This window comes from Myodes glareolus, chromosome 10 (genome assembly GCF_982192425.1).
Source record: "Myodes glareolus chromosome 10, mMyoGla1.1, whole genome shotgun sequence".
Lineage (NCBI taxonomy): Eukaryota > Metazoa > Chordata > Mammalia > Rodentia > Cricetidae > Myodes > Myodes glareolus.
The window spans coordinates 86430230-86445876 of record NC_142035.1 but is presented as its reverse complement, the minus strand read 5'-3'; the positions used below and the strand labels follow the sequence as shown (position 1 = coordinate 86445876).

The following is a 15647-nucleotide window of genomic DNA, read 5'->3' as shown; positions in this document are numbered from 1 at the left end:
CACTCAAGGTTCACCGGTAAACATGGGCGCAGAAATGCATACCCTACACCACACCTCAGAAAGTTTTCGTTGCCTTTGGCATCTGCCTGCACCACCCCACAACCCAGCATTCTGGTAGGAGTGACTGAATCACAAGGACCCAACACAGTTGGGTCTCATTCATACGACTTACTGTCGTGAACTGACACTCTGAAGTTGGGTGTCACAGTAATTCTTCCTCCTTTAAGTTGTTGGTCAGGTATGCAGTCATATGGTGGGCAAGTTAACGTAGCTTTGGCCCTCTTCCTCATCTGAGAGCTCTAGGCCGAGGGAGCAAGCATTCTTTTGAGCATTTGCCCTGTGACAAGCACTGTAGCTGGTGGTAGCCCAAGGCACTGTAGGAGGCCCAGCTCTCCGTCTGAATTCTGCTACTATTCTCCACACAAGCCTCTCTGAGCCTTAGTGTCCTCATCTGTAAAATGGGAGCATCAGTGATGGTTCACCCCACAGTAGGAATGGCTGTGGAGATGAGTGGCGGACCAGCATCACTCAGAGCTATGTCTGCCCTCAGTAAGCACACAGCCAGTAGCAGTCGGTACTAACAGAGACTCGAACTCTGGCCACCCACCTCCCAGGGTGGGTATATGGAGAATCCTTGTCCCAAGAGACTGCAGGCCCAGGAAGGCTGCCTGCTGTAGCTGGGTCCCTGCAGACTTGGCTTCTAGATCCCACTGAGCCTTGTGTCCCTCAGTCCACACACATGCTAGGTCTTGGTTTTCTTTCTTTCTTTCTTTTTTTTATTAAATCACATACAACTCAGGGCATCAGGCCCCACCAACTTCATTAGAACCTGGGATTGTGGGAAGTAGGAATCACAGGCTGGACACATTCTCCCCATCCTTTTATGACAGGAACAGAAACATCAGGCATTACCACAAGGAAATGGGGATACAAACGGCCCTAGAGAAGGGACTAGGAGAATGGCAGCTACCCTGAGGTTAGGAGGGTGTGGTGCTGGAGTTATGGTCTGAGTGCTTCTGTCTCCAAATTCATGTTGGAGTCCTTATACTGAAGGCTTTGGGGGTGATCAGGTAACAGGGTAGAACCCTCATGAATGGGGCTGGTGTTCAGCCTGTCTGTGCTTCTACCACAGAAGGGGTTTTCTCTGAACCACTGATCTATGGGCTCCTTGATCTGGGCTTTGCTGCCCCAGAACTTACAAACCAACTTCTGTTCTTAGCCACCTGGTCTAGACTGCTTTGTGACAGGAGCCAGATGGGCCAACTCTGAGCCAGCCGGCTCCTTTAGCCCCAGCCTCAGAGAACAAAAATGTCTCTGACTGTCACGGGGACAGACCCCACTTCCTGCACAGAGATGAAGGTGTGGGGGGGGGCGATGATGGAGAGGAGTACAGAAGGGGAGTGTAGCCAAGTGCTGGAAGCCAGGCAGGTAAAGCCAAGGTTAGGGGCGCAGAGGGGCTCATCACCCTACTTAACCTGCAAAGATGGGTGGCTCCCCCTGTTCTAAAGCTGAAAACAAGGAGTGCAGAGGTGAAGGCTTCTCAGCAGCCGCTCCTGGGTGCAGCTGCCATGGATGGGTCTGCCACACCCATCCACACAGAAGAGGGCAGACTGGCCAAGCGCCCACCTCCCTCCAAAGGTGGGCTGGGGTGGTCCTGATGTTAACAGCACCTGAGTGACCGCTCTACCTGCCCTGGGCCCCAGGGATGTGGGGCCATCCATCTCCCTTCAACCAGCCATAGCGGGGTCATAACCCGTTTCTCCTGTGCAGCAGACAAGACATTACTTCATCAATCCAGCCCCGTAAGGCTGCAGCTGGTCCCAACCCCAGAGGCAATACTGAGGTAGATGGGCCCCAGAAGGAGGCAGGAAGGAGTGCCACTCCCAGCAGGGTTTCCCCAAAATGAGCTGGGGCAGACAGGAGATTTGGCAGCTTTCTGACATTACCAGGAAAGACCCTGGCTCCTCTTAGATCATATTCCGAGGAGGATGTAAACAATATTGCTCAGGGCCACAGCAGCTGTCCCTGCAGGAGCTCACACCCCAATGGCATTCTTCTCACCCTCTTTGGAGCTTGGGCTCTCCTGGGTCTTCTGCATCTCCCAGCCCCTGACCCAGGTGTAGGCTGAGGAGCCACCCAGCACCATCAGGTTGCTTGCCCACCACAGGAAGCTCTTAGCTTCCTCATAGTAGAGCACAGCCAGTACTGTCTGTGCACAGGCCTTGGCTGTGCCCGACACATTGTGGGTCAGGGGACTGGTGAATTTGATCTGCAGTCCTGTCACGTAGCCGATGGCGAAGCCGAACAGGCCACCTAGCGTCATCATGACCCAGAAGTGGGCACTGTCCAGATGAGGGAAGTCAAGGAGGGCACGGAGCTCGCCCAGCAGTGCCATCAGGGGCAAGAAGAGCACACAGGCATTGACATTGTTGTAGAAGGTTAGGCGCCAGATACTGTTGTCTACCGCTGGGAGCACCTTCTTGGTGTAGATGGCATTGAGGGAGACGCAGAGGCTGGCCAGGACCCCGAAGACGGTGCCCATCAGGGATAGGGTGCCCTCAGCTCCCTCTTGGTCTATACCCAGCCAGAAACCACCTGCAGCAGAGACAGAAGAGTGGCAAGGTGAAGAGGGATAAGAATAGGAGGCGAGGGACAGGATTCTGAGACCACGTTTCAGACTGTTCTGTGGTCCTTACCTCGTCATCAACACAACCAAAGTCTAACGCTTGCAGCAAACAAGGGCTGAGGGAGTAGGACCCAGAATGAAAACCTGTGGCCCCGCAGCTCCTCCAGGCACAGTCTAGCAGAAGGGGACGGCAAAAAGGACAGTGTGACCCTGTTACCTCTCGAAATACAATTGTGATCACTGTAATGAAGGCTGTAAGACAGACAGGTACCTGGTGTCCTATAGAAGGAGGCTATATTAGTCGGTGGCTAAAGTGACCTTGGGCAATGGCTTTGGCTCCATCAGTCTAAGCATTAGGTCAGAGCTGCTCCTGGCCAGATGCAGCTTGGAGAGTCACGTGAGGACTCTTCTTACTCAGGATCTTCTGTCCAAAGAGCCTGCATGGCTCCCCAGGCCTCAGCACTGGCTTCCCACATCTGGCTAGCACTTCCTCAAGCCTCCCTCCCTCTCAGCTCCCCACACTATAGAGCTGTTTAGCTGCATCCAAAACGCTCCTTCTTCCAGGGACTCTGCCATTCTTTGAGGTCAAAGCCATCCTCTCCGGGGGAATCCCTTCCCGATCCACCCAGACCACCCAGGCCTCCTCCCACTTTCCTGCTTTCTGCCCTTTAACACAACGCTCTTTGCCTGTCCCTGGCCGGTAGGTGCCTGCCCCTGGCCGGTAGGTGCCTGCCCCTGGCCGGTAGGTGCCTGCCCCTGGCCGGTAGGTGCCTGCCCCTGGCCGGTAGGTGCCTGCCCCTGGCCGGTAGGTGCCTGCCCCTGGCCGGTAGGTGCCTGCCCCTGGCCGGTAGGTGCCTGTCCCTGGAAGCACTCTGGTCTCTTTATTTAGATCCTGCATTCCCACAAGGCGGAGGCTTACTGCTGCCACAGGGATCAGCAACACAGAACAGGAGGACAAGCACAGGCATCAGAGAGATCTGGATTCTGACTGCTCTGTGGTCTTAAAGCTGAGCTACTTGGGTGAAGTTACTTAATCTCTATGAATTCCAGTTTCCTTCCTCTGTAAAAATTGGGGCCATGTTCTTGCTCCCATGTTGACCAATCTACTCTTTGTCTTATAACTAAAATGATCTTCCTCCATGGCTCCCCATCACCTTCAGGAAAACTGTACTCATTCAAATGTGTGTTTCCAGCCTGCACTACTCTGGCAGCCTCTCTGCAAGGCCTGCCTAGATTGCTCCCCCTGCTCCCTCTAGAAACCCCACAGTCCTTACCAGAGATGGGCCCTCCTCACAGGAGGAGGGAAGGGAGACCCAGCAGATGAGGCCAGTTCTGGGGCAGCAGAGTTCCACTCTCCCATGCCACTCAGGCAGGCTCTCATGGCTCTCAGTGGCCTCACTATCAGCAACTTGTGACTTGGGGCCCTGGGCTCAGGTTCTCTAGTGACTGTACCTTCCTGCATGTAAATTTCCCCCTAGGAGGCCCACCCTTCTAACCCTGGCAGGGCACCTTGTAGGGCAAAGAGGAAGTAAGGAATACTATTCTCTTAGGGTGTAAGTGTGGGGGCAGGCGGGAGTCACCCAGTGCTGGCAGCTTTACCTGCCTCTCTCTGGTCCAGAGCCCTTACCGCTGGATTCAGGGGCTGCTCAGCCCGGGGAACATTTCTAGGGCAGGTGTGTGCATCAGCCTGGTCTCCACATCCAGAGCACCTAGCCTGGGCCTCTGGGACACCAGAGAAGAGAAAGTAGGCCAAACAAGACAAACTAAAGAAGCTGAGCAGGTACAAATGAGGGTCACATTTCTATCCGCCCAGGACTCCGAGGGAGCGGAGGCCTTGGTCTCTGTAGCTAGCAGCCATTTAGTGCCATGCTCTCAGTGCCAAGCATGCCCCTAACACATGGTTCCCGGACACGCAAAGACGGTCGCAGACCAGGCTCTAACTCCTGCAGCTGAGGAGCCAGACGTTTAAAAGCTCATCTGACTTTAATTTAAAAGCACATTTGGTCTGTAGTTATTGTGTTTGACTGCACGGTGCTAATTTCCAAAGGGCAGGAACAAAGCGGACTGGCTTGAAGCACAGGCCAGAGAGTGGCATCCCAGACTATCTTAGTTATGGGACCCTGTCAGTAGCCTAGCCTCTCCCAGCTTCCGTTTCCTCTGTTATATGGTGGTGACTACAGGGATGCCACCACCCAGAGGGCTTCTGGGTAAAAAAGGATGCTACATTCGAGTCTGGGAAGATGGGTAAAGGTGCTTGTGCCAATCCTGATGAGTTCAATCTGCAGCACCCATGTGATGGCACAAAGGACCAGTTCTCAAGTTGTCCTGATTTCCACCCATACACTGTGGTGTCCTCCACACACACAAAAAAGAGGAAGAAAAAATTTTAAGACATGTATCTACCCACTATTCTGATGTTACCTCAAGGTAGCAATGTCAGAGGGAGACAGTGAGCTCACTAAAAGGTGTGCTGTCCTTGTAAAAGAACACTGGACAGAAATCAGGATCCTGGAGCTCTTGAGAAGGAACAGTGGCATGGTGGTTAAGGTGTGATCTATGCAGGTAACTGCTTATGTTTAAATCCCAGCCAGGGCAGTGATTAGCTGTGTGATGCTGGTTGAGTTACATAGCCTCTCTGCGCCTTGGTTTTCTTTCTGTAAAATGGAGGTATATTTTACCTTGTCATGGGGATTAGTTGAGTTACTATGAATCCAATGCTTAGATCTGAGTGCCTGGCACACTTGAAGCACCCAGGCAGTGACAGCTGTCTTCCCTGTAGTTGCTGCTAACATAATTACTTTTACCCTGCTGCGTCCCTAACTTGATGAGTGACCACAGGGAAGTTGTTTTCTGCAGGGTTCTTCCTTGGACTGCTGATGCAAGGCACCTGGAACTTATAGATAAAGCAAAGGTGCCTATAGTGTTGACCTTTAGGACCTCAGTTCGCCTCCCATCCCGCTCCCCACAGTCCCGGGCACCACTCACCAATGATGATGCCACACGTGAGCAGGGCATAGAAGGAAGTGGTCTGTTTGAGCAGCAGGTACGACAGAAGCACATTGAACACGGTGGTGAGCGAGCGCCCCACGTTGTAGAAGGCTACCCCCACGTACTTGAGGCAGAGGTTATTGAAGCTAATCATGCCGATGAAGACCACCGACAGCGGCAGCACGCTGCGGGCCACCTTGAGGTCCAAGTTCAGGGTGGGGAAGTCAACGGTGCTAGGGCAGCAGGTGGCCAGAGTGCTGAGGCCCTTGCACAGCAGCGAGGTCACCAGGCATTGGTAGAAAGTGACGAAGATAGGGGTGTCCAGCTTCAGGGAGGGGCTGTCCAGCAGGTACTTGTTGAGGAATACCATGGAGATGGAGATGACCCAGTAGAGAGAGACCACCAGCGCGATCTGCAGCGCCCGCAGCAGAAACGGCTTGTTCCTGTTGTCTGCATCGGCCTCCTCGGAGGCAACAGAGGCTCCAGATAGCGCCATGCGCAGGATCCTGGACCGCTTCAAGGGGGCCCTGTTCATGGTGGCAGAAGAGCTGGGTCACCCCACGACCAGAAACATCCCCAAGCTGCTAGGGTCTGTGGGAGAAGCCTTCAATTGTCACATGGGGTGACCTAACGGTCCCCTCGGTCTTGTAAGAAGTTCTGCTTCCGGATTTGCCCAGATGCACCGCTCCACATCGCGCTCGCTCCCAGAGGAGGGGGTCATGAGACAAGACCCAGGGAAGGGAGAAGGGACCTAGCTAAGGGTGCGGGCCTTGACGGCCACGGCCGGCTGGAAGACAGGGGGCTGGTGCCTAATAGGGGCGAGTAGCAGGGAGAAAGGAAGGGAAAGGGACAGAGGGCAGGGTGGAGGAGGAAAGAACAGGACGCGGACCGCGTGGAGAGCAGAGCACCGGGAGGGAGGCGTGGGCTACGTGCAGGGCGGGCTGCAGGAGCGCCCGGAAGCGCTCACCGAACCTAAGGGAGGGCGGGCTGCACGCAGGCCACAGAGCTCATGGAGGCGACCTGAGGGACACTGACAGAGGAGTGGCAGACGCAAGGCCTCACCGAGGCGGCGAGCCAGTGCGAGTTCCGGCTCAGCTTGGCAGGTCCCGGGCCGCGTCCCGGGAGAGGCGGGCCCAGCGCGCATTTCCTGACACGCCTCCGGGAAGCCTTAAAGGGCCCGGCTCCCCGCGCCTTTCGCCTTTTCCGCGGCCGCCGAGCGCGCGTACCATCGCCAGCCGGAGCGTGCCGGCACGTCTGCACCTGTGTCCGTGGTCCTGCCCTCTTCTTCTGGGAAGCCCCGGAGGACAGGGAGGGGTTCGCAGGTGCTGGAGCCTCTCCCATTTCCTGGAAGGGCTCTGTCACCCTTCCCGCCACCCTCGCTGTCTGTTCCCCTGGCCTCTTCAGATCGCCTAGACTTGGTCAGTTGCTTCTACACCATCTTTCCAGAAAATAAAATACCACCCCTCCGCTTCTGGAGACCCCCACAACAGCCCTTTGCTCTACGACATCCCCCACTCCCGAAGCCCAGGCCATTTGGGAAGACCTTGTTGCAGTCCTCTCCTTTTTCCCTCCTCCCTGCCCCCATTTTCACCCCTTCCAAACCTAGTAGGGAGGACCAAGGTCCCAGAGACCCCAGCAGCACGGGCAGAGGCCGGAAGCCACCACCAGAAAAAGTCCATTCTGGACTCCCCGACCACAGCCTCTGAGGCTCCCAATGCAGCATCCCGTGTCCGAGATTCTTTTCCAGAACGTACCGTCCGTCCGCTGGATTCGGCTCTGGCTGCAGGCTGGTTCAGGGACCTGGCGCTCACCCCCGCGGTGCCCTCGGGTGTACCTGGCAGCACCGCCCTCGCCTGCACCTGCAACGCTGCCCAAGCCGCGCCCCCGTACGACTTCCTGCTCGCTGACCCCAGCGCGCGCCACGTCGGGCTCCGGGCGAGGTGGGCGGTTGCCCCGGGAGCCCTGCCAGAAGGCCCCTTTCCTCTATCTAAGAACAGCCCTGTCTCCCACCTTCCGCCCCAGCCCTACTGAGACTCCTCCGTCCTGTTACCATCACTGGCGCGCCCCTTGACAAGGCTGCATTCCTGGTTTTGCGGGTCCAAGCTGGTGCTTCCAGAAGGGCGTGGGTGGGGGAACTGCCCCCACTACCGGAGGAGGGTACCCCTCCCCGTCCCGCGGACTTGGTCTGAGTGGGCAGCAGCTCTAGGTCTTTTACTGCGGAGCTATGAATACTGGCTTGTCTGTGCTTTCTTCCTACCATCGATTTTGGGCGGGCAAGTTTGTCCCAAGCCGAGCTGGCTTCACTGGGGAGCTACCTAAGTAGTGGGGTTCAGTCTTGTTCCTTGTGTGGTTGACCATAAAGATGTCGTGTTTAAAATATTTCAAATAATATTCTATTAGCCAGGCCTGAGGTAAAGGGCCTGTACTCCAGCTGCGGTAGGAAGATAAAAAGTCTGGGTTACAGAGAAAATTCAAGGCCACTTAGTGAGACCGTATCACAAAATAAGAAGCATTTGTCCCAAAATAAAAAACGGGTGTGGGCACACACGAGAGACATGGATAAAAGGTTGTGAGTATAGTTCTGTTAGAGTGCTTGCCTGTCATGTACAAGGTCTGGGTTCAATCCCAGTACAGCCAGAGGAAAGGGTAGGGATCAGGACTATTTGTCAAAATAGAAAGTTGAAGCACATTTAGCTATAGACCTGTTGGCTTTTATGGCCAGCTGCACTCTCCACCAGGACAGGAGTGGCACTGGTTGCCGTTGTCCAGCCAGAGAAGCTGTGCCTGGGAGCCCTGTGTGCCTCACCGGGGGCATCTGTGAGAACACTATCATGTCCTCAGAATTCTGGCCTTCAGGAGAGGCTCTTTCAGGTACACTGTCAGGCCCGCACCTGGGGAAGGGCGCTCTCACAGAAAACATTGCTGAAAGGACTCGGGCTTGGGTCACAGGGAAGTAGAACTCCAGGCATAGGTTCATTAGCCACTTACTAATCTCATTTGTAGCATTTTCCAGAAAAGAGTTTGTTACAGGTGGCCTAGATAATTATGTTGAAATTTCTGGGTGTCAGCCAAGGAGAAACTAAACCAGCAGAGTGCGGGTGAGGGGAGGCTCTTTCCCTGCTGATGAGTGAGTGTCCCCTCACCGTCCTTTCTCGGGGGTTTACACACACACACACACACACACACACACACACACACACACACACACATACAGAGTTACCAGCACTTTAGCAGGGGATTGAACAATTGGAGGAAATTGGTTATCAACCATTGGCCTTTTTTGGGGGGACTCTTCTGAATCAGGCAAGCTGGCATTGGGCTTCAAGAGAAACTGGTCTGTTTTGAGATGATGTTTGCTTGCTTCCTAGAAGTTGCTGTTCAGTTATGTGGCGTTCCGTGCAATTGACATTGTAATTAAACTCCAACTGGTTCATCCTTGGCAAGTGCAAAGTCAATAAACTCAACCAGGAAATCAAAGTGTGAAGATGCCAGGGCAGGTGGGCCATGGCTATAATTCCAGTGTTAGGGAGGTTTAGACAGGAGTGGAGGACAATTAATAAAAACATAGAAACAGAAATTGGGGTTCAACCTGCAGTTCAGAAAAGCAAAACAGTCAGCCACTGGCTCTTACCTCTACCTCAATCCGAAATGGAGATCTTGTCTCCTGGAATCTCAGGACGAGACTGCGAGAGCTGTCTCCTCCATTTTATATTCCGCTCTAGGGCTGGGATTAAAGTTGTGCACCACTACCGCCCTGTTTCTATGGCAAACTAGCGTGGCTACTGGGATTAAAGATGTGTCATCACTGCCTGGTCTGTGAGGCTGACCAGTGGGGTTGCTTTACTCTCTGGTCTTCAGGCAGGCTTTATTTATTAAAATACAAATGAACTATCACTAGACAGGAGAATGGTCAGTTTGAAGTTAGCCTGGGCTACATAGTGAGTCTCAGTCCAGACTGGGCTACATAGTGAATCTCAGTCCAGTCTGGGCTACATAGTGAGAATCTGTCTCAAAAACCGAAAGCGACAGGGCTAGAAAGGTGGCTCAGTAGGTAAGGGTGCTTCCTCTGCGAGCATGAGGTGTGAGTCTGGATTCTCAGTTTGCCCATAGAACCCGGGCTCTGTGCATGTCTTCAGTCACAGTTTTGGTGGAAAGGACACACAACGAACCACTGTCCTGTCATGCATCGGCTCTCGTGTCTTGGGATCATTGGGATGAACCATTTGTCCTGAAAGCTTTGGCGTGTTCCCCACTGCTTGATGGAGCTCCTACTCAAATTGTCAGATTGCTTCAAGTCTGAATTCAGTTTGTGCATTGCCTCGCATGAACCAGCTTTAATATTGGGCATAAGATATGGGGGTTTATTATAGGAATTTCCTGGGCCTGGAGAGAAGTCTGCCTTTTGCTAGTATCTGTGCCAGACACTACTGCTTTTCTACTCCAGGAGGGCTTGCTAGTTTTTCTGAAAAGGATCAGAGAGCAAACATTTTAAACTCTAGATATCAGGTAGTCTTTTACCATGAGTCAACACTGAGTATTGAGTAAACACTCAATTTCAGTATTAGTAAATACTCAACAATTTTAGTATTGTAAACAAATGGACACAAATGTATTTCAATAAAACTTTATTTATAAACACAAAGAGTGAACCGGTTTTTGTTCATGGGCTACAGTTTTCTTCCTATATTATTTTATCTTTCTTCCCTGCTAATATTATCCATATACTGTAAATCAGTGTGTCCATCTAAACTGCTTACTTCCAGATTCTACCAAGAGGTAACCATATGTCATCCTTTTGGATAATGAGTAGTACTGTTGTTGTCTTTGTTGCTTCCTTTTCCTTTTTCTGACTACGATGCAGAACTGAGGTCTGGACGGACGGGAAGCAGCTCTCTGGTGACCTTGAGTCAAAGGATCGCACAAGGAAAGTCAAGAGCAGCATATTAGAGCACGGGGAAATTGTGGGCCCTCAGATTTTCCCTACATTCTCTTTTGCTGTGAGCTGCCTTCAGTTTATTGTAGGAGATAATCAGTTAAAGCCACCTTGGGACCTTTAGTCTTTGTTTCTCTTTTTAAACAGAGACCTTATGGAAACAGTTCTCCTGGGTAGTTCCTGCTACTAACCACTTGTGCTGAAGGCTCCGGTAAGGTTTGGGATTGGGTGGTTGCGAGCCTGGGGCAATAATGCAGATTGTTTAGTTATCAAAGACTGAGCAAAATCCTCAGAGCTGCAAGTAGGTGGAGGACTCCAGAGGCGCGGCTGGTGTTCAAGGTGTTCAACTCTGCCAACAGGAGTACCAGCTTGAGGAGCACATCTTTTGGGCAAGATTTGGAAAGTTGCAGAGATGAACAGGGAGCCAGTTCCTCTTTTAGTCAAATTTATAAGACATGACTTTTATTTTCTGAGTTGACTTCAGTTAATACTTGACTCTGAGTGGCACAGATCTTCTTGGGTGTTCTGCAGGCCGGTCCGCACAGGCGGGTCATCACAGCACCCTGTGAGGTGGAGTCATTATAACTGAAGCCCAGACCTTGCAATAGCTCAAGAGGCCATTGAGGAGAAGGTTGAGAGATCTGGATTTTAATCCCAGCCTGTTTGCTCCTGAGCTGAAGTCAGCTCACCCTCAATTTTCTGCTTAATCTCTCAGGTTCCTGGATGCTGTGGTTTGGATGTCCTTTGTTCCCTAGAGTCTGTGCATTGGAGACTTGTTCCCTAGTATGAAAATATGGGGCTGGGGGGGGCACACACCTCTAATTCCAACGCTCAGGAGACAAACGCAGGAGAATCTCTGTGAGTTTGAGGACAGCCTGGTCTACAGAGCAAGTTCCAGGACAGCTACATAGAAAAACCCTCTCTCTGAATGTGGCTGGCAGTGAAGGCTGACTGAGAAGCCAAGGACAATGGCACTGGGTTTCGATTCTACTGCATGGACTGACTTTGTGGGAACCTGATTTGTTTAGATGCTTACCTTTATAGATCTGGATGGAGAGGGGAAGACCTTGGACTTCCCATGGGGCCTGGAAACCTGACTGCTCTTAGAACTAGAGAGGGAGGGGGAGGTGGGGAGGGGAAGGGAAAAGGGAGGCGGGGAGGAGGTGGAAATTTTTAACAAATGAATAAATTTAAAAAAAGAAGAAAAACCCTCTCTCAGAAAAAAAAGAAAGGAAGGAAGGAAGGAAGGAAGGAAAGAAAGAAAGAAAGAAAGAAAGAAAGAAAGAAAGAAGGAAGAAAAGAAAATATGAGAAGTCATGGGGCCTTGGAGGAGTGGCCCTTTATGGGACATTCTTGGGCCCTTAATGGGTAGGGCACCGGCTTTGTGAGTAGAGCTTGACCTGGCCCCACCCAGCACTCTTGCTTCCTGTTCCACACAGGAAACAGAAAAGTCTTTATGCTTCCATGCATGCATTCTTGCTATGGCCTCTCTGTGATGGATTACCTACTGAAGGGTCCTCTCCAGAACTCAGCAGGTACAGGTGCTACACCTTTGAGCTGCTAAGCTGTTGTCTGAAGAAACTTTCTAGGTTTACTAGTAGCTGCAGCAGGCATTTAATTCGTAATCACAACTAACAGTTAACATGCCAGTTCTAGGGAGTATCCTGGCATTGGTGCTGTTTGCCCTACTACTGAAGAATATGCCTGGGCTCCGACTGTCCCAATCTTTAGGGTACCTGCTATGGGACACCTTGGCAGCCCGACAGTTGATCCGCTGTGTGGGCTTTTCCTCTAGCTCCACCATCCATTGGGTTTATCTCCCACTGCAGCTAGTAGCTCCCTGGTGATGGAGAATATGCTGGGGACAGTGGTGACGAGCAGTTACTGTCACAAGCCACCCTGCGGCATCAACACTACTCACTTAACATACATTGCCTCACTTCCTAGAAGGTAAACTGAGGGACTAGGGATGTGGATCAGTTGGTAGAGTGGTAGTATGTGTGAGGCCCTGGATTTGATCCTCAGCTCTGCACCAAAGAGGACATAATGGGATATGCCACCAATCTGAGCATATATGTGAGGTGGAGGCAGGACAACCAGAAGTTTAAAGTCATCCTTAGCTACAGTCCATGCAGCCTGGGTTACACATTGTAACGATTGTTCTGTCTCTTTAAGAGACAAGCCACGCACACTCCCTCCCCCATCCACTGAGGCAGGCTGATCTTCAGCTTCCGGCCTGAGCTCACTCTTCTTTTCCATCTTCCTCTCAGAGAGGCAGCTTCACTTCTGCCTCTCTCCCCACTTCTCTGCTTTCCCCCTTCTCTGTCTCTTTCACCTCTTCTCTCTCTCTCTCTCTCTCTCTCTCTCTCTCTGTCTGTCTCTGTCTGTCTCTCTCTCTGTTTCCCCTTCTCCCTTCCCCCTCCATAACCCCCTGAATAAATATTCAACCTCACTCTGTATGTCGTGTCTATCCATGTCTCTGTCTCCTGCCTGCCTGCCATGTGTCTCCCTGCCTTGGACCAGCCATTGTTTGGGGACTGGCAGCCGTCTCTGCCTTGGACTGGCTGCTCCCAGGGCCCACTGTCTGCCACCACATGGCCTGCTACCACCATTTGGGACCTACAGCATTTCTGCTGTCTACTGCTGCCAGGGATCTTGCAGCATTTTTTAAAAAATCATAAAACACGTGACCTTACAGAGAGAGAGAACTAATAAAAGAAACTGAGGTTCAGAGAAGTAAAGTGACCTATGATCTAGGGTCATGAGAGCTTGTAAAGACAGGGCTGGGATTTGAACCAGGGCAGTGACTTACTATCTACACTACAAATGCTCTTCTACCTCCCCTAGTGTACAGCACTGTGCATCTCACAGCATTTCCTTCTTCCCTTCTTCTCTCCCACCATTCCCTCCATCTCTCCCTCTCTACCATTCCTCCCTCCCTTTTTTCCCATTCTTTCTTCTGTGCTGAGCATTGAACTTTGGGCCTCATGCATGTTAGGTAGGTGCTCTACCACTATATCTAATATCTACAACACACATGCACGTTTGCGCATGTGTGCGCGCGCGCACACACACACACACACGCACACACACCCTGCCATTTTTTTTCCCTTTTAAGTTTTGAGACAGGGTTTCACTGTTACTAGGTAGGCCTTGAATTCACTCTATAGCGTAGATGGCTGGTGCTGGAGAATTGTCTGTCTGTTTATTTTGAATAAACGCGGATTGGCCAGGCAGGAAGGATAGGCGGGTCAACCAGACAGGAAGTAGAGTCAGGGCAATGAGAACAGGAGAATTCTAGGAAGCCCACTTCTCCCAGTCCTGTCCAGATGACTGAAGAAGGTACTGAGCCATGTGGCTAGCATAGATAAAAATAATGGGCTAACATAAGTTATAAGAGCTAATAAGTAACCGGAGCTAATGGGCCAATCAGTTTATAATCTTATGGAGTCCTCTGTGTGATTTTCTTTGGGGCTTGCCGGTTGTGGGGTATTGGGTGGGACAGAAACCCCAACAAGCTGGCCCCCTCATGTTACAGATGGTCTTGAACTTGTGAACCTTCTGCCTCTGCCTCCTGGGAGCTGGGACTATATCTCTATCAACAGGCCCAGTCAACATTTTCACATATTGGAAAACCTCTCAGAACATCAGCGCTTCACCGGCGCTTAGGGACTGTCTACATCCCTAAGAAGAGAAAGGCATGGGTTCAGGAGTGAATTTCTATGGAGCAGTTTCTAAAAAGATTGAACTCGGCTTGCCCAGCTGCTCCCAGGCCAGCTAGCATCCCAGCCTTTGCTCTAAGACCATGAGGCTGAGTTCCAGGAGTTTGTTCTTTGGCACTTAGCAGCAGACCCACAGGAAATGTGCACTGACTGAGTATTGTTGGGAGAGGCTGCTCATTCGTTTCTCAGCCACCTAGACTCCCAAAATAATTACACAGAAACTATATTATTTGCAATACTATTTGGCCAGTAGCTTAAGCGTATTGCTAGCTAGTTCTTACATCTAGAATTAAACCATTTCCATTATTTTATATTTTACTACCAGGTTTGTGGCCTACCAGCAAGGTTCCAGTTGACAGCTCATGCCTTTCCCCTCCAGTGGCTACATGGTGTCTCGTGACTCCACCTTCTTTCTCCCACCATTCAGTTTAGTCTTCCAGTTCCTCCTTCCAGCTCTACTCTGCCGTATCACAGGCCAAGCCAGCTTCTTTATTAACCAGTAAAAGCAACACATATAGAGAAGGACTTCCCACACCATTTCCCCTTTTCTGTTTAAATAAAAGGAAGGTTTTAACTTTAATACAGTAAAATTACATATAACAAAACAGATATCAAGCAAGAATCACAGTTACAATATTTATATCTACTTTATCTTTTATCATAACTAAGGAAAACTATAATTATATCTATTCTTCGACTCCATCAAAGACCCCAGAAAGACATAATATTACATAAATAAACAGGAAGTACATTGTAGGCAACTTCTAAAACTCCAGAATTGGCAGAGACATCTTTGCTGCCTGGACAGTCAAAAGTTCTTCTGTATAACTGGGGCATCCATCTTCAGCCTTCAGGCCCACAATATCCAGAAGACTTTTCCATAAAGCAGAAAATTTCAAAGAGAGTTCCAACTATATTGGTAGTTTGACAGTACTTTTTTCTGTGTCCTGCAGAATGTCTGGAAGACTCTTTCTTTCTTTTTTTTTTAAAGTAAATTTTATTAAATTATAAAAGTTTCCATTTCCGCCCCTCTTCCCAACACTCTCCCACTCTCCCCACTCCCTCTCCTCCTCCCTCTTCGTCCCTTAGGGCAGTCAGGGTTTCCTGCCCTGTGGGAAGTTCCAGTTCCTTCCCCCTCCCTCCAGGTCCAGGAAGGTGAGTGTCCAAACAGACTGGATCCCCAAAATCCAGTATATGCAGAGGAAACAGGTCCCAGTATCATAGTCAATGGCTTTTCAGAAAGACTTCGGGCCAGCCACAGTCAGAGAATCCGGCCAAATTCCGAGAATCTGGTTAGATCACCTCCTCGTTCAGTCCCAGTCCAACTGGCCTTGGTAAACTCTCATTAGATCCATTCCCTTGTATCAGTGGGTGATAG

General features: G+C 51.1%; 1 protein-coding gene across 2 annotated transcripts; it reads right to left on the bottom strand.

Annotated features, from left to right (window-relative positions):
- Positions 1 to 749: 749 nt before the first annotated feature.
- On the bottom strand, positions 750 to 7513 carry Slc35c1 (solute carrier family 35 member C1). Of its 2 annotated transcripts, XM_048428343.3 has the most exons (3): positions 7369 to 7513; positions 5612 to 6141; positions 750 to 2595 (listed from the first exon to the last, which is right to left on the bottom strand). In XM_048428343.3, exons 2-3 carry the CDS (start codon positions 6108 to 6110, stop codon positions 2036 to 2038), a joined length of 1059 nt encoding a protein of 352 aa, XP_048284300.1. In that variant the 5' UTR covers positions 6111 to 6141; positions 7369 to 7513; the 3' UTR covers positions 750 to 2035. The 2 variants fall into 2 exon arrangements, with proteins under 2 accessions (XP_048284300.1, XP_048284299.1); XM_048428342.3 differs by lacking the exon at positions 7369 to 7513 and having other exon boundaries at positions 5612 to 7049.
- Between the last annotated feature and the right edge of the window lie 8134 nt (positions 7514 to 15647).